Below are 21,847 nucleotides of genomic sequence, written 5' to 3' on the forward strand. Positions count from 1 at the left end.
CCATGGCTGATGGTCTTCTCTGTTGCTACACCCTCCCTGTGAAACTCCCTTCCTTTGGAAGTCAATCAGACATAATTTGCACTCCAGTTTTATGACAGGTTAATATGATGTGTCAGTTATGCATGTGGCAGAGTGGATGTGAACACCCCACCCTGGAGTTTTAAATTAAGAGCATCATATAAATTAAATGGGGGGGGGGGATAGGGAAAACCTGCCTGCAGGGCCACACTTACCATCCAGACAAGGGTTATCATCATATATTGGCTTTACGGCACCACTGAAGTAGAGTTCGATATTCCTTTCTATGAGACCAGTATCAAATGGGCACAGGTGGCCTTTTCGATCATAAACACTGCACAGAAAAGGAAAAGGTCTTTGGTTGTCTATACACCTGTCATTCACAACAGCCAACTAAAAAAACCTCCAGTTTCTCATTAATGTAGCTGTAAAGTGTGTACAAAGTGCTTTTACAGCTCTTGGGGCAAAGGGTGGCAAACCAAGTGGTGATAGCAAAATAGAAGAGTCAGGGCTCCAGTGAGAGTAGTGGTGAGGCTTGAAAACGTAAGTGGAGGCCATGAGATGCAGAACACAGGAAGACTGATTCACCTTTTTCTTTTGTAAAGTAAAAGGAAGCCACACTGATTATAGAATTGCCAAAGGCCAAGAACCATAACCATCTATAACCGATATGTACTGTACTAATATTACCCATCACTGCGGACAACTTTCCTGGCCAACCCTATCCTATTTCATAGCTGTACACAGGGAACTGTCCCACCAGACTGGGAAAATCAAAAGCAACACAAAAGCTGGGGTGACTTAAACCAGGGATAGGCAGCCTTGAAACTTGTGTGTTCTGCTTTATTTACTTACAAACTGAGGACCACCAACTGGAGCAAAGTCCAAAATAGTGGTTCAGGAACATAAGCTGAGAATAAAAGACAGTGTCTCTTTAACCCTGATCAGCCCAGGGTTAAAAACTTAGCCTGTCTTTTCCTCCAAAGCTTTCTCTATGTCAGAAGCCTTTAAATTGCTCCCATTGTTAAAGACAGTTGGGATTCAGAAAGTCACCGCTTCTGAAAATCACCCGAGATCCCAAACCCCTTCCTGCGGCTTAAACCACACCATCCTGTTAAGGGCTAGGGGCTCCAGAGGGCTGCAGGTGCAGTTGACTGGGCTGCTGGGCACCCGCCCTCCCAAAGATCTTACTGCACTCAAGCAACACAGTTCCAGCAGGTGCCCCAAGGATCCCTACCAGACTTCTGTGGGGATGCTTGGAGGCTGCAATGGAGCACAGCCTCAAACCTAGGAACAGACTGGCGTATCCTCAAGGGGTTGTGTTTATTAATAAGGTGCCCCATACTGCTGCACCCTCGCCCCTGCCCAATCTCAACCCTTTCTATTTGGCAAGCAAACACACACAGCAGCACTGTAGACCTCTGGATCAGAAATAAATGGACATTCAAAGCTTTCTTTTTTGAGTAGACTGCTACCTGCTTCCTTCTGCCCTTATCACCCTCTAGTTTCTAAGCCTCAGAGCTTAGCAGATCCTTCCTCCAACTGCTGCTACTGCAGATTCCTGCTTGGAGTCTCAGAGATGTAGGGAGGGGCAGTCCTCCAGGCAGCAAATTTCCAGTATTCATGACTCCCTCCATACTTGTCCCACCCTGAGATTCAATTACCTAGGCTTTGCCGTGGTGCTTGCTAATGTGGCATGCTCCCAATGCTGCTGGACTACAACTCCCATCAGCCCTGACCACTAGTCATGCTGGCTGGGGTTGGTGGGAGCCAGTGTCCAACAGTAACAACTGGAAGACCACAAGTTAACCAGCCCTGCTTTATGGCAAGCCAGCACAAGGCCTCACCTGAAGGAAGTCACTTTGTGCTGAGGCAGGTCATCATAACTCTCAAACCCATCTTCGTTGGCATCAAAGATGGACAAGCGCTCATCTGTCAGCATCTCGGGTTCATCCAGCTAGGAAGATACAAAATTTTATTCTAGACATATACCAGCAAGATAGAATTCTTTTTGTTCATCTGCAAAGGATGGGCTTACAGCATCATCAGGATCTCCTTGGAAGAACTTGAGATCAGGGTCATCTAGGTATTGCCTGCATTCAACACACTTGGGAGGAGTGGTCTGGAAGAGAAAGATATAAGGAGAAAATGCAAGGTGGTGAATTCAGGTAACCAGGATCTAAAAATGGTGCTGCCAATAAGCTTGTGATGTGGCTGAATAACTCTGGGAATTTGTTACTTAAGTGACATTAGACCCTACCATTTCAAAGTAAAACATTTATAGGTCCACTTACAAAAATCATATTAAAAACAGGTTCCCTCCAGATGTTGCTGAACTCCAATTCCCATCATTCCTGATCCCTGGCCATGCCAGCTGAGCTCATGGGAAACGGGAGCCCAAAACATCTGAAGGGAACAGGCTGGGTAAGGATGAGAACAGGGTCAGGGAACCTGCATCTCTCCAGATGTAGTTAGACTCCAACTCCCATCAGACAGTGTGGTCAGTGATAAGGAGACTTTGAGTCCATCACCATCTGCAGGGCAAGAGAGTTCCCCCATCCCTGGTGTAAAAGCTGTTACTGTACTGCTCTGGGTCACTGGTACCTAGCCAGAAAGGATACCCAACAGGTTTCATGCGCATAAGTGGCATTTCTAGAAAATGCAAGGATTGCTCACTCATAGTTGGCTAAATCTAGCTGAAAGGGGGAGGCAGGATTTCATCAGTCCTTACATTCCATTCCACTGTACCGGCCATCATTTATGGAGCCCTTCCAAATGCTTAGCTGCTTTTCTGACTCATTTTTAAGAACAAAACACACAAAGTTATGCCACTTTCATTCACTATTTTTCTGTTCTTAAAGACAGTAAACCAAGGCCAAGATATGGTATCAGAGCAATGCTGATGTGGTATATCTGAACCCACCCAAAGTTCCACCTGACAGAGGCATTAAATGCCTGTCCTGAAAACCAGAAAAAATAGTATCTTCTTGAACTGCTGATGTTCCAGTCATTCCAGGGCGGAGTGTGTGCATGTGCACACCACAAATGTCTAGTATTCCAACCAGATACAAAACAAACCAACACTTACTGACCTTAACAGGTGGCACAGTTTTAACCTGGCTTGCTTCTTCTTTTAATTCAGACCTGGGCAAAAAACAAAACAAAACTCTCACACAGTGCAACAAGTTGGGTAATATAAGCTATCACAAGAATAATATTGTTTAAGTCACTGGATACAGAGACTTTGATAAGTCCATGCAGTAAAATGCTTTCATATACAGTGGTACCTCAGGTTAAGTACTTAATTTGTTCCAGAGGTCCGTTCTTAACCTGAAACTGTTCTTAACCTGAAGCACCGCTTTAGCTAATGGGGCCTCCCGCTGCCGCTGCACCGCTGGAGCACGATTTCTGTTCTCATCCCGAAGCAAAGTTCTTAACCTGAAGCACTATTTCTGGGTTAGCGGAGTGTGTAACCTGAAACGTATGTAACCTGAGGTACCACTGTACAAAGACACTTTCAGCTTAAAGAAACTGTGTATTCTGGGGAGCCATTTTATACCCTCTACTCTCACTTCCATCAATGCATGAACAGGGCAGAGACTGACTGCTCCATTTCAATATTCTGTGTTTCTTTATTTAGCCTAAGGAATGAAAACAAAGCGTTTCTGACCTGGTTGGGATTCCTGGTGTTCCTGGTCTCTAAACAATGTTTTTTCTGTAGGGTAATCAGTTTGAGGCCCTCTGGATAATTTAGGCTACAACCCCAACATCCGAGATTTGGCCATGCTGACTGGGCCTGACAGGAGCTGTAGTCCAAAACATCTAGAGAGGACCAGATTCAGGGAAGGAGCCGATTCTCTCCCCTGCACCTCCTACGTGCAAATTTCTCCTTTCTTCCCATCACAGAGCTAACTAGTACATCTGTACAGATGTTTGAAGCTAGCCAAGGAGGAGTGGCTTTGTGTAATCCAAACACCCACTGCAGCCACTCTCCAAAATATAGAGATACTTCATTTCTCTCCTCATGCCAGAGGCAACATTTACAGGGCTTTTTTCTTCTTCTCATTTTTAGGAGTGCAACAGGGTTGCTTTTTCTTCGGACCAGACAGCCAGAGCTCAAGAGAACATGAACTATCAGTGCTCCCGCTGCACCTTTTATTTGCAGCTGGCACTGCTCTTGGCAGAGGTGGGTGAGCAGCCAGTAGCTCTCAGCCCAATTTCAAAAGCTTCCTGCAAGAATCAGTTTGATTTCCCTTCCAGCTGCTCAATGGGGGGGGGGGAGAGAAGGGGCGAACTCCTTGCTTTTAACTCTTGCCACACCCAACACTGGCATGTGACCCTCAGGAAATCTATTTATCAACATCATCATCATCATCATCACTATACTACTACAATTACTACATTTATATCCTCCCTTTCTTCCAAAGAGCTGAAGGTGGCATGTGTGGTTCTCATCCCTCTGCATTTTATCCTCACAACCAGGTGAGGCAGCTTAGGCTAAGAGACTGTAAGTGGCCCAAGAGCAGCCAGAAGACATCATGGCTGAGTGGAAATTTCAACCCTGGTCTCCCCCCCCCCACCAGTGGCTCCCCCCCCCCATTATTTCAGTCAAACCCACTGAAATAATGTCATGGTCAAGTGCAGGCATAGGCAACCTCGGCCCGCCATATTTTTTGGGACTACAACTCCCATGATCCCTAGCTAACAGGACCGGTGGTCAGGGATGATGGGAACTGTAGTCCCAAAACATCTGAAGGGCCAAGGTTGCCTGTGCCTGGTCAAGTGCCATTGATCTTGATGGGTCTTCTCTAAGCATGACTTAAGTTTGGCTCCATCACCCCTAGTCTGTAAACAGCAAACTGTCCTAGTCTCCTCAGGTAAATTGCTCTAGATTTTTGGAAACTGGATTGAGGGAGGGCCATAGGTAGGTAGATATTTGGACCTGGCCAATATGGCTAACTATTGCCCAGTCTCAAACCATCCATTATTGGGCAAGGTGACTGATCATGTGGTCGCTGAACAACTCCAGGCATGCCTGGAGGATGTGGACCATTTGGATCCCTTCCAATCGGGGTTCAGGCCTCATCATGGGACTGAAACCGCCTTGGTCGCGCTGGTCGATGATCTCTGGTGGGCTAGGGACATAGGTGAAAGCTGTTTCCTAGTTCTGCTGGATCTCTCAGCGGCTTTTGATACCATCAATCATGACCTCCTTCTGGACTGACTAAAGGAGCTGGGAGCACTGTTATACAGTGGTCCAGCTCCTTCCTTTGGAACCGTGTCCAGAAATTGGTTGGGGAATGAGTGTTCAGACCCCTGGGCTCTCACTTGTGGGGTGCCTCAGGGTTCTGTCCTCTCCCCCATGCTTTTCAACATCTATATGAAGCCGCTGGGGGAGACTATCAGGGGGTTTGGGCTGAGTTTTCACCAGTATGCTGTTGATACCCAGACCTACCTCTCCTTTAAACTGAAACCAGTGAAGGCAGTGAATATCCTGTGAGTGTCTGGAGGCAGTTGGAGGATGGTTGGCAGCTAACCGATTGAGGTTGAATCCTGACTAGAAGTACTGTTTCTGGGGGACGGGCCAGATGGGTGTGGGGGACTCCCTGGTCCTGAATGGGGCAACTGTGGCCCTGAAGGAGTAGGTGAGCAGCCTGGGAGTCATTCTGGACTCACAGCTGTCCATGGAAGTGCAGATCAATTCTGTGTCCAGAGTAATGTCTACCAGCTCCATCTGGTACACCAGCTGAGACCCTACCTGCCCACAGACTGTCTCACCAGAGTGGTGCATGCTCTGGCTATCTCCTGCTTATTGACATGCGCTCTACATGGGACTACCTTTGAAGGTGACTTAGAAACTACAACTAATTCAGAATGCAGCATGTAGACTGGTGACTGGGAGTGGCCGCCGGGACCATATAACACCAGTCTTAAAGAATATTCACTGGCTACCAATATATTTCCGAGCACAATTCAAAATGTTGGTGCTGATCTTTATAGCCCTAAACGGCCTTGGTCATGTATACCTGAAGGAACGTGTCCACCACCATCATTCAGCCCGGACACTGAGGTCCAGCTCCGAGGGCCTTCTGGTGGTTCCCTCACTGCAAGAAGTGAAGCTACCGGGAACCAGGCAGAGGGCCTTCTCGGCAGTGGCGCCTGCCCTGTGGAATACCCTCACATCAAATGTCAAGGAGATAAAGAACTACACAACATCTGAAGGCAGCCCTGTATCTGGAAGTTTTTAATGTTTGATGTTTTACTATGTTTTTATATGTGCTGCTAGAAACCCAGCTAGATTGGTGGGGAATTATTATTAATTATTATTATTATTATCATCATCATCATCATCATTTTCTGTGGTGGTCATGTGTCGTAAATGTTTAGTTTTGGCCTAAGTATGTTCCCAAAAACAAAAAGAGAGTGTTGCTTCTCATATCCATTGATGAAAATGGTTACATTTCTTGCTAGCAAACATACATGCAGAGAAAGCTGATGAGATCTCATGCGCCCAGTCACTTACCCTTCTTTGGCTTCTATTTTGATTCTTTTCTCATCTTGTTCCTTGAGAGCAAAAAGGAAGATGGTATTGAGAAGAAAGAAACGTTTTCTCTTTCTTTAAAATTAGGTGTGAAGCATTAACCTTCTAGGGCAGCCTTCACCACCCTGGAAGCCTCCAGGAGCTCCCATCAGGCTGACAGGAACAGCAGTCCCAAACATATGGAGGGCACCAAGCTGGCAAAGGCTTTTCAAGGGCCCATAATTTATCCCCACTCCAGGGTGAAACAGCAATATTAAATCCAAAATTCCAAATGCAAGTGAGAATTCAGAAGGACTTCCGGGTTAGCGCCATAGGCTAATGGCGGATTCCCTCCGAGCTCCGGAGGGAATCGGCTCCGCAGGAGTTGGGTCTAGCCGCTGCGGCGACGCGGGGACCCTTAAAAATCACAGGCGGTGCAGCCTGTGAACCTGGTGACTCGGCGGGCACCATTTGCGCCCCCCCCGACCCGCGAAGGAGCCTTTTTAAAGGCTTCAGAACAGGGGACGGGGTGAGTGGCGCGGTGCTGAGAGTCGACTGCTTCTCCTGCAGAGTGAAGCCGCATGCCATGGTCGGAGAGCGCTGACTTCTTCTTGTGAACAATTGGATTTTAAAGCAGCAACCCGTGAGTAGTACAGAAATTGGATTTCTAAAGGAAAAAAAATTTTTTTTAATTAGGCACGATCGGGGAAGGCGCAAACAGGAAGTCTGTCTCCCCGTCTTGTATATAATTTAAAGCAAGGACCAGCTATCTAAGGTCGAGAGGATTTTTTCTTTTTTATTGGGTAAAGACATTAATTTCATGATTTGGCAATTTAAGTAATCTTACTGGAGGATAAGAGCTAATTTTGGGAGCTGAAGTGCCACCCCCCCCCCCGGACCCGGGAGTGATCCGCGAGAGAGCCTGTTGAAGAGATATTGAAGAGTTTGACAGCTGTCAAATTAGCTGTCAAGACGGGAAAAGAGAACTTGGTTTTATTGTCTCTGCTGGTTATATTCGTTACAATTTGACTATATTTTGTCGAAAACAAGGAAAATCTGATACAAACTAACTTGATTTTTGGATTTGAACTGGAAGGAATACTAAGTAACCAAAATCCCTCTAGAGGGGGTTTAGGGACATTACAAGAATGACTGAAGGAGGGAAAATTCAAGCTAAATTGGACAGAGTTTTTTTTTTCTCTTGGGAAAGTTACAAGGCCAAATTGATGTTTTGGCTACCAACGTTGCAACTCTGGACTTAACAGTAAACAAATTCATTGAATTTGATAAGGACTTGATCCAGGAAGTTCATGCAGCTGGACAAGAGGAGAAATTTGAGAACTTTGAGATTGTGGAGAAAGAGATACATGTTGTTTCTGAGGAAAAGGAAGGAGATGCAATGTTGCAGATGACAAAGGAGAGTCAGAGGCCTGACATGATGGTTATAAAGGAAAATAAGAACTTGATAATGAAAATCTGGTCTGAGCTGGAGATTGAAGAATGGAGAGATCTCCTCATGTGGAGATCTGAAGACCCAAGGATTACAAATTTGATTAAGGTGAAAGTTGGAGCTTTGGGGACATTTGGACTAGAAAGGAGTAAGAAAAAAGATTTGGGCTCCACTTTTAAGTATGGAGGTCTGGCTGGAAGAAACATTGTCCCTATCGGGCCAGAGCGTCTCCGAGATTTGGTGTTTAATACTAAGGACTATCAAAAAAACCGGCAGAGAGGAACTGAGAGAGAATTAAGAGCCTTGGACGTGAGATCTCCAGGCTGATAGCAGATTAAGACTGATGGACATTTGTTGGGGATTGAAACCGGGAAAGGGGATGGGGTGGGGTTTGGGGATCCAAAGGGTGTATAATTATAATCCGTCTTTTTTCTTTTTATTCTGTTTTGTTATTCGTATGAAAAGTGGGGAATTCGTGGAAGGGAATTTGGGTCGACTTTAGAAAAAAGATTTAAGATTTAAGAATGAGCACTGATATATAAATTTTGGTGTTGTACTTCCGGGTTAGCGCGATCGGTCAATGGCGGATTCCCTCCGAGCTCCGGAGGGAATCGGCTCTACTAAGGACGGGTCCTGCCGCGGCAGCGGCGCGGGGACCCTCAGAAACCACAGGCGCGGAAGCCTGTGGACTTGGTGACTCGGCGGGCACCATTTGCGCCCCCCTGACCCACAAAGAAGCCTTTTTAAAGGCTTTGGAGAGGGTGCGGAGTGGCGCGGTGCTGTGAGTAGACAGCTACTTCAGTGGAGTGTAGCCGCGAGCCATAGCCGGAGAGCGCTGACTTTTTTCCTTGAACATCTGGACTAAAAAAGAAACAACCCGTGAGTAGTAAGGAATTTGGATTTTAAAAATTTCTGTTTTGTGAATTTGGAACGATCGGGGGAGTGCCAAAAGGAAGTCCGCTCCCTCTTTCTACAGGCATTTAAAGCAAGAATTGGATAACTAAGGTGGAGAGACTATTTATCTCGTTGTGAGACAAAAGTTATTAATTTTACGATTGGCATTAGAAGTTTTGTGCTGGAGGATGAGAACGGAATTTTAGAAGTCGATGTGAACCCCCCCCCCCCCGGATCCGGGAGCGATCCGTGAGTGAGCCTGTTGAGGAAATGTAAAGAGTTTGACAGCTGTCAAAGGAGCTGTCAAACGAGCTTTTAAAGCTAGAAAAAATTGTTATTTACTATCTCTGAGACTGGATGAGTTACATTTGTTTTTAAGTCGTTGGAAACAAAGAAGAAATAAATAATTAAAGTTACTGACTATTGGAGAAGGAATACTAAGTAACCAGAATCCCTCTGGGGGGATTCTGAGACATTACAATGGCTGCAGATGGAAAAATACAAGCAGAGTTAGAAAAAATGTTCTTTCTCGTGGGAATGCTACAAGACCAGAACACAGCTATGGCTACAAAACTTATGACCTTGAATGTAAAAGTAAACAACCCTGCGGACTGTGTTAAGGACTTGACAAAAAACAACTCTGCAGCTGAATCAGAAGAGATAATTTCAGGACTAGAGGAGAGAGAAGAAGGAGCGGAAATATTGCTGGTGGAAAGTGCCAACCAAAAGCCTACAGTTGTGGAATATAAAGAAAACAAGCAAATTGTGGATTACAAAAAAATTGAAATTGAGTATGAAGTAGGGAGTGATCCCTTTATGGGGTGATCGGAAGAACCACGGATGGCAAATTTGTTCATGATGAAAGGGGAAGCCTTTGGGACATTTGGAACATTGGGACTTAAAAGAAGCAAGAATTATGATTGGGGCTCCCTTTTGGAATATGGAGGACTGGTTGGAAGAAATCTGGATCCTATTGGGAAAGAGCTCCTTCGAGACCTGATGACCAACACAAAGGACTACCAACTAAATCGACAGAGAGGGACTGATGGGGATTTGAAGGCCTCGGATGTGAGAAATCCAGGTTAAGAACTGATATTGTGGACATCTTTTGGGGATCGAAACCGGGAAAGAGGAGGGGGAGAGCTTTTGAATCCAAAAGGAGGAGAATTTTTATGATATTTAACTTTAGTGTGTTTAGTAACTGATACTTAAAACTGGGAAATTCGTGAAAGGGAACTTGGGTCGACCTTAGAAAAGGATGTTAAGATTATAATTGATGTATAAGTTAAAACTGGTTAACTAAGAAGAACTAAGTAAAAAAAGACTATAATAATATTTTGAAGATGAAAGTAAGAACTTGCTGGGCCAACTATTGGAATTAGGATGTATGAAGGGGTGGCACGGGGAAGTCAGAAAATGTGGTTAAGAAAGTAAGGATTTGAAATTATGCATGTTTGTCTTTGTCTTTGTGTGTTTGTGATGTCAATGTAAAATGTGAAAACCCAATAAAAATTTTATTTAAAAAAATATATAAATTTTGATGTTGTAAAATTGGTTTTTTAATTTGAACTAAATATAAAAAGGTTAAAAACTGGGGATAAGAACTTGTTGAATTAACAATTTGAATTGGAATATAAGAAGGGGAGGTGTGGGGAAGTCAGGGAAATATGTTATAGAAAAATAAGGATTGTAAATTGTATATGTTTTATTTTTTTGTTTTGTTTTTTTCTTTTTGGTTTTTTAATGTATTAAAATGGAAAATTCTTAATAAATATCTATTAAAAAACAACAACAGAAGTTTCATGCATACATTTCAAGCATTCTGGTGGTGGTGGAGTAAACTAGTAAAGCAATCAGCATTTACCTTCTCTCCAGGCTGCTGCTCCTCCTCTTCCTCCTCCTCATTTTCTACACTAATTTCTTGTTTCAGGTCTCCATTCACTTCCTCAGATTTGCGTTTATTGGATCTATTGCAAAAAGGAATTAATTTAGGTAACGTTATTTTGACAAAATGTTCACTGTGCTTATTAATGAAGGTGGAAAGCTAAGAAAAAATAAATGGGTTTTAACTTTACAAACCATGTTCAGATAATGCAGCATGAATTGGATAGCCATGGAAATGTGACATTTTAATTTAATTCTTTTAATTGATTTTTATTGAAAATGATCAAATATACATTTCCATCATTAAATATCCACCATTGTAGCCGTACATTCATCAACTTCCCTCCTTCCCCTTCCATGGTTCTTTAAATTTTCCCATATTTTCTGCATATTCTAAGAACCAAAAAAATCCATTTTAGTCATCGTTGTCCGTCCGTCTGTCCCGTCCCCCGGCAATTATCTCTCTCTACTGTGTGTTTTTTCCCTTTTTTTCTTTTTATAATATTTTATTAAGGATTTTCTTGTTTTACACTCTCTACTGTGTGTTATACTATTGAATTTACCTTAATGCTGCTAACATTTTCACTTGCTTTACAGTTATTTTCCAAATATTCCACAAATTTTTTCCACTCCTCTTTATATACAGTCGTACCTCGGAAGTTGAACGCCTTGCAAGTCCTTTTGGCTCCTGAACACCACAAACCCGAAAGTGAGTGTTCCAGTTAGTGAATGTTCTTTTGGAACCCAAATATCCAACGCGGCTTCCTGCAGCCAATCGGAAGCCACGCCTTGGTTTCCAAATGTTTTGGAAGTCGAACGGACTTCCAGAACAGATTCTGTTCAACTTCCGAGGTACGACTGTACTTGATCTTCTTGCTCTCTTATTCTTGATCTCCAACAGAGGTCCACTTGCCTGATGTTTCTTTCCCCAGGTCACCTGGCTGCTCCGTGTCTCACATGAACACCTGTACCGTTCAGTGCTCAATGTTAACCACCTTGATGTAAGTGGTAATGGGGCAATCAGAGTAAAAGGTGGCAGCAGTATGGGGGATGAGAGTCAAATAAGCAAAAGAATCGTTAAGAAAAACCCACAAAAGAACAGTCACACCAGGTTTACACACAACCTACTCACCCTTTGGAAAACATAGCTACTATGGTTGGTTGCTTGCCAGAACTACGGGTGATCCTTGAACTGCTTGGGGATTCTGCAGATTAATAGAAAATAGAATCAGTTGCAGTTACCATACATAAAAGGTTTCTGCTGCTTTCAAAGTGCTTAAAGCAGATTAGATTCCCCGCCCCCCAGCCAAGCCCAAACAAACCCATCTTCTATTACCAACTGCAGAATCTTAATCTGAAACAGACTTGAAGGACAGACTTGCTTGCCCTCACTATTTGCAGCAGCCTTCCCCAACACAGTGCCCTCCAGATGTCACAGGACCCTGATGCTTTCACCAAAGGGAAAGAAAAATAAAAAGGGAAGGGACTCAAAATGTTCATTATCAGGCTTGTTGAATTTGGAAACAGAATTTGCATTCTCAAAATCATCATTGTCGTCGTCATCACTTCCTATTTTCCCTTTTTTATAAAAAAAAGGGTTCACGCTCTTAAAGCAGGATGAAAATCTATCTGTATGCAAGGAGACAGCAAGCCAATTCATGAATAGGAGCTAGGAGTAGATCCTGCAGATGGCTCATTTCTCCAGGCTGAACTTAAATGAGAACCTGCAATGCTCCAAGGCCAGCCTCTGGCAAGCAAGTCCACAGAAGTAACTATGCCACATCTGCCCTCATTTATTTGAAACCTAAATAGTAAGTGGGAGTGGGGAGAGAAACACCCTCAATTTCCAGAAGGCTTTGGCTTTCCTGCCATTTATGCTACGTATCCAGAGTCAAAGTAGTGGAGACTCCCAAGAGCCATGTTGAAGCAAGTCTCTAAATGACGTACTTCTGTTCTCACTGTTGGACTTGCTCTTCCTACCCCTGCGGGCTTTGGGCACAGAGGGTGAAGCCAATGGTGTGGAGGAGCAAGATGATGCTGCTGCCTCCTCCACCTCCATGGTGCTGTCCTCTTCTTCCTTGCTGTTTCTTCTCTCAGGCTCTTCATCACTGCCATAGGCACCATTTTCTGTGCAGCCGTTGGGCTTCTGGCCAAGCTCCAGGCTATCTCCATTCTCCAAAGCGAGTTCTTGGTGGAGCAAGGTTTTGACTTTGGCCAGGTACAGTTCCTGCAGCAAAGGGAAAGAGGAACAGGCTGAGTGCAGTGCACATATTCTGGGCACATCAATGGACTTTGCAGAGGAGGAGGGGGGAGATAAGAAATTCTGAGATCCTGGTTCCACCTGCTGTGTCTTTCTTCCGGGAGCAAAAGAGGAAAGACGCAACCTGCCAGCTCCAGTGAAGGCAATTTGAGCTGCCAATACATGGTGGATGGGGAGCCAAGACGTATCGGCAGCTTAAAATGTCTGAAACCGATAATGCAATGTGAATGCCATACCGGTTTCAGACAATAAATCGGATTATCGCCCAGCTGTGGAACACAGTGGACAATCTGTCCATGCTCCTATACAGCAGATGAACTGCCTGGCCAAGATACAAATGAGTCAAATCTACACATATATCCTTTCACTCACACAATATTTTTGACATGCAATAGCATGATAAGTACAGTGGTACCTCGCAAGACGAATGCCTCGCAAGACAAAAAACTCGCTAGACGAAAGGTTTTTCCGTTTGCGATTTGCCTTGCAAGACGAATTTCCCTATGGGCTTGCTTCGCAAGACGAAAACGTCTTGCGACTTTGTTAAACCGTTAAAACCGTGCTTCGCAAGACGAAAAATTCGCTAGAAGGCAAAACTTGCGGAACGAATTAATTTCGTCTTGCAAGGCACCACTGTATGCTGCCAACCGCCCCGAGATCAATAGATGTAGGGTGGTATACAAAATTTAATAATAATACCCCCCCCACACACACACACACTTATTCTTACAGCACAACACTATAGAGTCTACATGCCAGGCCAGAGTATGAAATCAGTGTTAGAAACAGATACGAAGGCTGGGAGCTAAATGGCACCTTAAACCTAGGTTATGGGTGCAACAATTGAATGCCTAGGCACACTTTTTATAACAAGAATACAAGGCTGAAAATGAATGAACTGCAGCTAAAATCTCATATTCATGTTTCACGTTGTCTAGTTCTCATCTGAAGATTTCAAAAAACAAAGCCATGCTTCCCCTGCCCCCCCCCCCGATATTCTTAAGAGGGTCTCTTCTCCAGGCTTCAGATAGTAGCTGGAAGGCGGGGGAGGCAGAAAAAGGTCCTCCTTTTCTTCCACTCTGCAGTTTTAAGCTGAAATCTTAGGCACAGTACTGCACCCAGAGCTCAGAAACTGCTCGAGCTAATGAAATTACCAGTCACAAAATGCGCCGAGAATAATGGGAGTTTCAAACACTGTGTGAAATAGCCCTTAGCCTACAATGCAATGATCTGGCTCAGTGTCCTTGAATATGTATAGAAAAAGACAGGCAGAAATCTATTGTTTTGGCAATTGTCTCAACAGAATACTGTGGAGTTATCATCCTAGTTATGATCCTAATGCAGAGTCATACAATTTAGCGCAATCTAGAGCAATCTATGGAATTTACAATCTGCCTTAGATTTAAAAAAAACCAATTTATATAAAGCTAGGAACCATGTGGCTCCTGGGACTTGTGTTCTAGACGCCAAAACAAAATGTCTAGGTGCCATTTTAATTTTGCTGCCATGCTACCCCATAGACCACCTAATTCGCCCTACAGCAGCAAGCAAGCAATAAAATCAATCAATATTATTATTATTATTTTGCTTCCAGGTGCATCAGGTGGTCTGCAGGGAAGTGTGGCACCGAAAGACAAGTCTTTTGCTGCCACATTACCCCACAAACCATCTGATCTGCCCAGCAGAATATATACCCCCCCACACACAAATAAATACATAAATATACATACACACACACACACATATATATATATATATGTTGATAACTGCAGCAAACTGGAGAACCTTTCTCATTTTAGAAATCACCCCCATCCAACTGGGAAGGCAGGCACAGTCAAACCCACAGAACGGTATCTGAATGGAACAGGAGGAACTGACCCATCCCTATAATTACATACCTCTGAAAGCTCCTCTTTGTGAAACTTGGTCTCCAGGTCTTTCAGTTGATTCTGAACATCGGCTTGCAAGAAGCCGTGCATCAGACTCAGTTTTTCCTTAACACATTCCTAAAGACAGACAGAGAGCATATTAAACTGGCAACTCACACCTTCTCAGGGGGTGGCTGCAAGGAGGCACTGGCATGACTCTCCATTAAAAGGGGGAGGGGGACACTCGTGCACTCACTCTTTCACCAAGGCCATCTTCATCCCTTTCTAGATCTTTTAGCCTGTTTGAAAAACAAACAAAAACAAACACAGTTCCTCATTAGGAAACAGCCTCTTACAAGGGAGCTTCAGAGGGCTGAGACAGGTGGTATTTCACCTCCTGGATGACACTGGGGTAGGGAAGGGGGAAAGAGGGGCTTGGCAGCAGTATGTGGGACACCAACACACGTCTCCCTGCTGCCCTCACGCCTGGGCAATAGGACTCAGGGGGAAGCGGCGTTTATTGGCAGAAATGGAGAACCTGACCCCTCCAGATGTCTCAGATTCTTTTATCTGCACCATGTCATCTGTCAATAGTACCCAAGAGCCACCTGGCTTACTGCAGAGAATAAGGAGATACCTAAGTTGGCTGAAAGAATAAAATGTTACTTCCACCTCCCTTATTTTAGCCCTGTTAATGGCTGTGGCTGGGTTGGCATCACTTGGTTGGTTCTCCCCACCAGCACTGCTCAGGAAGCCTCACCTCGAGAAAGAGAAATCAATACATTTCCACAGAGTGAAAAAATGGATGTCTCCCTCAGCTGACACGAGAATTTGGTCATCCAAGCCCAGGAAGGACAAAGAACCCGGGAAGAAGTCAAGCATGCCTTAGCATTCCATGCTGTTATTTGTTTTGCTGTTGCTTTATTTGCCATATTCACTAAGATGGCAATCCAACAAAACCATTCTGAGGGAAGAATTGGAATTGAGTGGGGTAGAAACCTATATAGAAAGATTATCCCTTAGAATAGCTGGGGTGGGGGTCTAGAGTGCTCAATTTAGGGAGGAAATCCATGCTACTGCCCACCCCTTCACAGACCCACAAACTGAGAGCATGTTCTAGCTGGCTAGCAAGGATTATTTCAGATCTGTGGAATGCTTCCCTAATTTCCCATTTCCCAGAAAGAGTTGGCTGGGGGGGGGGAGCCAAAGCCAAGCTCAGCCCTTCAGAGGCAGCACCTAGACCAGGGCAAGCCAGCCAGCATGTCCTGCAGGACATTGTTTGACTACAACTCCCATTCATCCCTGACCAATGGCCAGGCTTGCTGGGGCTGATGGAAGTTGAAATCCAACAATATCCAGATGTCACCATGTTGGCTACCCCTAACCTAGACCCACAGCTGCCTACGCAGAGGGAAGCAGCAGTGGGGTTGATGACATGTCAATTTGGGTTGGAGGGGAAGAATGGGTTCCACTGATGAAGGCCAAGGGAGAGATGAATCGTAGAATTATAGAGTTGGAAGGGACCACGAGGATGATCTAGTCCAACCCCCTGCAATGCACATAGAAAACCTGCTTCCCTCTGGTCACCCCTTCCTATGCTGATGTGTCTGTATTTGTGGATTCACATAGAGACCTTAGGCTTTGAATTCCACTTCCCCCAAAATCTATGTGTCCTCTTCTCAAGAGCCAAACATTTCCAGCTGGAAGCCAGAAATCTACAAAATGGCATATGAAAGTTTTCCTTCAAAGCACATGATTAAACAGAGGCCCCAGCTACATACAGGCACCAATATGTTCCAGAAAGCAACTCTGGAGACCCTCTTCTGCACTTTTTGTCATTTCCTGATGTGTACAGACACACATGCCTGTAAGAACAGGAGCAAATTTTTCAGAAACTGACTAATTCCTTAACTCCATTGAGGCAAAATGTTTCTCTTTGGATGCGTACCAGGGAACCACCCCCTCAACCAAAAACAAAGAGCTGCTGACACACTTTGCCCCAGGACACAAGCCAAGGCAAAAAGGGCGCCATTTGCTTGCACTTTGCACATTTAATTCCTGTTCCATTGTGACATTCCCTGAGGCCAAGGGAGTGCCGCCACATGCAAGTCCCCCCCCCACTCCAACTTTGCATCCAATTTTGATATTTTTCCCATGTCTCTTTTTACTTATCCTACAAATCCAAAGTGGCCAGCCACCACTACCCTAGCATATAACACATCCTTAGCACACTAGTTTACATTCTTGTTTTACAACTTAGTGAACTGTAGGGAAGAAATCTCTGTTAGGCGAGAAGCCTTTTTGTAAATAATTTTTTATTAGTTTTCCAATATTCCCTCAATAATAGCCAAATTATAACAATATCAATTAATTCCCAATTAATACAATTATACAAATGCCAATCAACTTCCAATTAATACATTTTAGTTAAAATGGCTCCCGCATGATGGATTGGATGCATTTCCGATCTTATGTCACTGTGTTTATAATCTCATTAATTTCAGTTATATTTCAGTTATAATAATAATCTTTTAATCAACAGCTGCATAATTAATGATTTCCATTTGTGTTGTTATATTATATAAATTTATAAAACTTCAAGTGAGGAATTCAAACTACAATCATACCTCGGGTTACAGATGCTTCAGGTTGCGTTTTTTCGGGTTACGGACGCGCCGAAACCCGGAAGTACCAGAACGGGTTACTTCTGGGTTTCGGTAGTTGCACATGCACAGAAGTGCTAAATTGCGCTTTGCGCATAAGTTCCAAATTACAACCCGCATGTGCACATGCGCAGCACTGCGTGTTGTGAATGCTGTGGGTTGCAAACATGCTTCCCGCACAGATCACGTTCACAACCCGAGCATCCACTGTATTATCTTTGTTCTGTCCTGCATGTGAAAAACTGTTGTGTCCATGGAGATTCCTTTTGACCATATATGGTGTTGTCTCTTTCACTTCCCAGCTGATGCTGCCTCCCATCATGACTTGAGGCAGAACTGCGTCTCAAAAGTTTCTCAAAGGACTTATCTCTCCATCCCTTGCCTCCGAGTCTCAGAACAGACAACAGCCTGCTAACTGAACCTCTTGGGCTTGCCGATCGGAAGATGTGCGGTTTGAATCTGGGGTGAGCTCCCGTTGCTCTGTCCCAGCTCCTGCCAACCTAGCAGTTCAAAAGCACACCAGTGCAAGTAGATAAATAGATACCCAGTCGCCTTTGACTGGACTTCACTGTCCAGAGGTCCTTTACCTTTGTTTTTCTTCAGCCTAGGCAAGTGGGCTGTTTTCGAATGTGCTGGAGATTTTCCGTTGCAACTCTCAGTATCTCTGCAACACCACTCCCACAGCCCTGTTTCCTTTCTTCCTTACAGCTGAGATTTATGGCCAATTATCCTTTATCTTAAATTACATTCTGTCAGAAGCACAAACAAATCTCAGTCTCTTCTTCCTTTTTCGATGTTTTAAGTGGAGGTGGGGGGAACGACTCTTATGTTTCCAGCATACCTGAGCTTCCCCTCCCCCTCCTTTCTTCTTTTCAAGTCACACACAGTCTTCATTCTTGCTAATTAATCTCAATAATACTCAAATTTCTCCCTTCCTCACATGTAAATATTTTTTCATCTTGCATTCTAGAGAGGGTTGCCGAATCATAAATATAAAAAGAAGCTTAGAATAAGCAAACCATGGGCTTCCCTCTCCCAGCAGTCTCTCGCACCAAATAAAATCTTATTTCAGCTCATGCAGCTGAATGTCCCACAGTTTATCATTGCATATTTTTCCAGCAACCCACCCCCCATTATTTTAAAGCCAATTTAAAAATCAATTAATGAGGTGACCTCTATTTCCAGAAAAGGAGTCCGGGGTGTTGCGGCAGACAAAGTGCTTCTGCGCCCAGTGCCTTTGCCTGTTCTCACACTCCATGGGGAAGTGAGTGCCAGACCTCAGGGCAAACAGCGGATGAGAGTCCGTTCCTCTCAAGCCCACCAAGGAATTCTGAGAATGGTTTAACCCCCACCATTCTCATTATCTTTATCTGCTTCTCCCTGCAATGTCAAGGGAGTCGTCCATTCCTGGCGCAAAATGGAAATGGAAGCCTGTTAGGCAAGAAGTCTTGCTGCTAAAATACAAGTACTTCCAGTGCCTTCTCTCCTTGGGGAAGAATCTCTTTGAAGACTCTTGAGAGAAGCTGCCAAATCTGAATTATTTTTTCCTCAAATTTGCCATTATCAGACGTGCTCAACAAACTGCCCAACTCTGACTAAAAGTGCTGAATGTATAACTTGCTTAAGGTCAACAATGCTAATCTACCGGGCCAAATTCAGAATCCTAAGAAATGCCACCTACCCACAACCCCCTTGCCAAAGAGAAACAGAAGTCTGAGCTGTTAGAATAGAACTTACAGGCAGAGCACTTGGGCTGAGCTGCTGGCCCAGAATCCTTCACTCGGAAGCTCCCTTCCATACGAAAGCACCATAGACCAAACTTGTGTGCAAGGCAACACAGAGATGGAAAATAATGGAAGCTGAAGAGGTTTTGTTTGAGAACATGTTGCTGTGTTGGACAAGAGTCTACCATCAGCCCCTCCTCTTCCAAGAATGATATGTTCCCATTGAGGGCAGACAATCGAAAAATGCAGAAAGGGGGGAAATGGTTTAGGAAAATCCCAGAGCTGAAGTTTAGAGCCACCACTGGCTCTCATAAGGGAAAGGCAAGCGAGTTCCTCCCAGACTGTTGACTCCAAACAAGAGCAGAGAAGCAGTTGCTGCCCCCCTGCCCTGCTCTGAGAGGGAGACTCAGGAAGTAGATGCGCAAACAGATGCACCATGCGGCACAAGCTACAGCCTCACAACCATTCACAGCTGTAATGGTGGGCAAAATGCACATACTAGAGTCTTCAAGGTGGAAAGCAGGCTGAAAAAAGGAAAGAAATGAGAAATAACCATTTCCTTCTTTCGGTCTGCATGGCTGTGAAAAGGCTAGCTTGTTTACTTTCCAGATTCCATTTTGCAATCCGGCCCAAAGGACCGCCTAGGTTGGCTCTGAGAGCAGGAACACAGAGACATGACAGACCCTGAGCTACAACAGCACCCTATAGAACAAGGATTACATGGCTATTTTCCATCTGAGAGAGAAAAGTGAAAGTTAGAAAACAGAATACAGAAACAATGATGTTGATAAATATTTGCTACCAACAATTTCAGAAATAAGATCAAAAGCTCAAAAATAAGTTGAGAAACAGTAAAGGTGTGCAGCGTTACTTCAGTGTAAAGAAGCAACTGGCATCCTCTAGGCTAGGAAGAAATCCCAATGGGGCAAGAGAGGGCAGCGCCTACCTCCCATCCCAGACCCAACCTGTTTTGGCAGCAGAGCACAGATATTAGTTTCAGAAGCAGCAAGCAGAGGCACTTCGACAAAGGAAATTGTTTTGAACAGATTAGGGAAATAGACAGCTACTACTATGTGGAATGACAGGTAGGCGAGATTAGACCTGGGGGGGGGGGTACCCAAAAAACACCTCCCAAGGGGAGCAGAGGGAAGGGCTCCACTGAAACGCAGCGGGCATTAGAAAGTGGAGAACCAAGCAGCCATTGCAAGCTCGTGGCTGCCAATGACGCCAACCCACCATGGCGTTTGCCGGGGCTTCCGCTTACCCCTTCCCCTCAAGAGACACAGGCACATTCCCGCAAAGCCAGGCTTTCCACTAGAAACGCTCCTCCATTTCCTCTCGCAGGTGCCAAGGGGGGCACAGGGAGAGAAAGGGGGCCGGTCAGCAAGGGAAAGGCAAAGCCCCCGGAAAACTGAAGGGCTGCTTTCGGCTTCTCTGCTGCTTCTCCCCTCTGCACCCCAAGGAAAGGCAGGTTGGCTGCAGGAAAAGTGACTCCTCTTCCTCCTGACATCGTCGCTGCTTTTGGAAAATCCTAGCAGAGAATTAGTCACCTTCATTCCCCAGAACCCTATTTTTTTACGAAGAAAAGTTGGGGCACCAGCCCCTTCAGAAGGGAGGGGGGCGGAGGGAGCGGAAAGTTGACAATGAATTCCTTGGGGACCTTTACCGACAGCTGACCCCCCTTCGAGCTGTGGTTTGACAGCCAGAGCAATGCAGGTCTAGGGACACCCCTCCAATTCTGCACTAAAAGGGAGAGCGCTTTCCTGACTGGGCGCTGCAATTCCCCGAGGGGGAGAACTCGCGGCCCCCCCCCCCAGTAATGCGGGCCTCCGCGCAGGCGAGGCTCCCCCCGGCCGCCCCCTCCGGAGACCAGAGCCCGCCTTTCGGGAAACTTTCCTTGGGAGGCTCCTGGGCCGGGAGGGCGGCCCGGCCTGGGCGGGAGAAGGCGCCCCCTCGGCAAAGGGGCTGGGGACCCCCCGGCGGGGCGGGGAAGCGCCTGCCCCCCCCCGCGAGGGTCCCGCACTCACCGCCGGCGCAGCTCCTCCGGGGTCAGCGGGGCGGCCCGGGCGGGCATCGGGGCGGCGAGGCGGCGGCAGCGAGGCAGGCGGGCCGGGAGGAGACGGATTCGCGCGCGCGCGCCGGGAGGGAGGGGGCGGAGCGGGACCCGGCAGACCATCCGGAGTCGGGGAGGAAGGGGCGGGACTTCACGGCCGCCACTCACCGGGAGGGAGGAGCGGAAGAGGCGCGCGAGGCGGGGGGGGGGGAGGGACCATTCTCCTTTCTATCTCTCTGCGTGCAGCGGATGCAGCTCTGCCGTGCGGAACTGAAAGGCCGGAGCCCGGAGCGGGCGGGAAATGCAGGCGCTCCTGCCCGAGGGACGCCCGGCTTCGGCCCGCGGCCTCCCCAGCCCCGTCTGCCCGAGGCTCCTGCCGAGGCTGCGCTCGCTGTTCCGCGGCCGGTGGCTCTGGCGGTGCGGCCCCCGGGGCCCCTGAGGCGGCAGGGGCAGCAGCAGATCCCCGGGGGACCCCCCCCTTCTCTCCGCGCTCCTTCCGCGGCGGCCCCACAA

At 45.9% G+C, this 21,847-nt stretch overlaps 1 protein-coding gene across 1 annotated transcript in view; it reads right to left on the minus strand.

Annotated features, from left to right (window-relative positions):
* Window positions 1-21,410, minus strand: part of DNMT1 (DNA methyltransferase 1) — a 59,552-nt gene extending 38,142 nt beyond the window's left edge. The window contains exons 1-11 of the mRNA XM_082205928.1: window positions 21,309-21,410; window positions 15,151-15,193; window positions 14,925-15,032; window positions 12,714-12,993; window positions 11,899-11,971; window positions 10,747-10,849; window positions 6,542-6,582; window positions 3,111-3,162; window positions 2,057-2,140; window positions 1,866-1,975; window positions 234-352 (exon numbers count right to left, since the gene is read on the minus strand). Coding sequence (XP_082062054.1) covers window positions 234-352; window positions 1,866-1,975; window positions 2,057-2,140; window positions 3,111-3,162; window positions 6,542-6,582; window positions 10,747-10,849; window positions 11,899-11,971; window positions 12,714-12,993; window positions 14,925-15,032; window positions 15,151-15,193; window positions 21,309-21,355 — 1,060 coding nt within the window. The 5' untranslated portion in view covers window positions 21,356-21,410. The remainder of the gene's footprint in view (window positions 1-233; window positions 353-1,865; window positions 1,976-2,056; window positions 2,141-3,110; window positions 3,163-6,541; window positions 6,583-10,746; window positions 10,850-11,898; window positions 11,972-12,713; window positions 12,994-14,924; window positions 15,033-15,150; window positions 15,194-21,308) is intronic.
* Window positions 21,411-21,847: the final 437 nt, after the last annotated feature.

Source organism: Podarcis vaucheri (assembly GCF_965113315.1).
Source record: "Podarcis vaucheri genome assembly, chromosome: 17".
Classification (NCBI taxonomy): Eukaryota; Metazoa; Chordata; class Lepidosauria; order Squamata; family Lacertidae; genus Podarcis; species Podarcis vaucheri.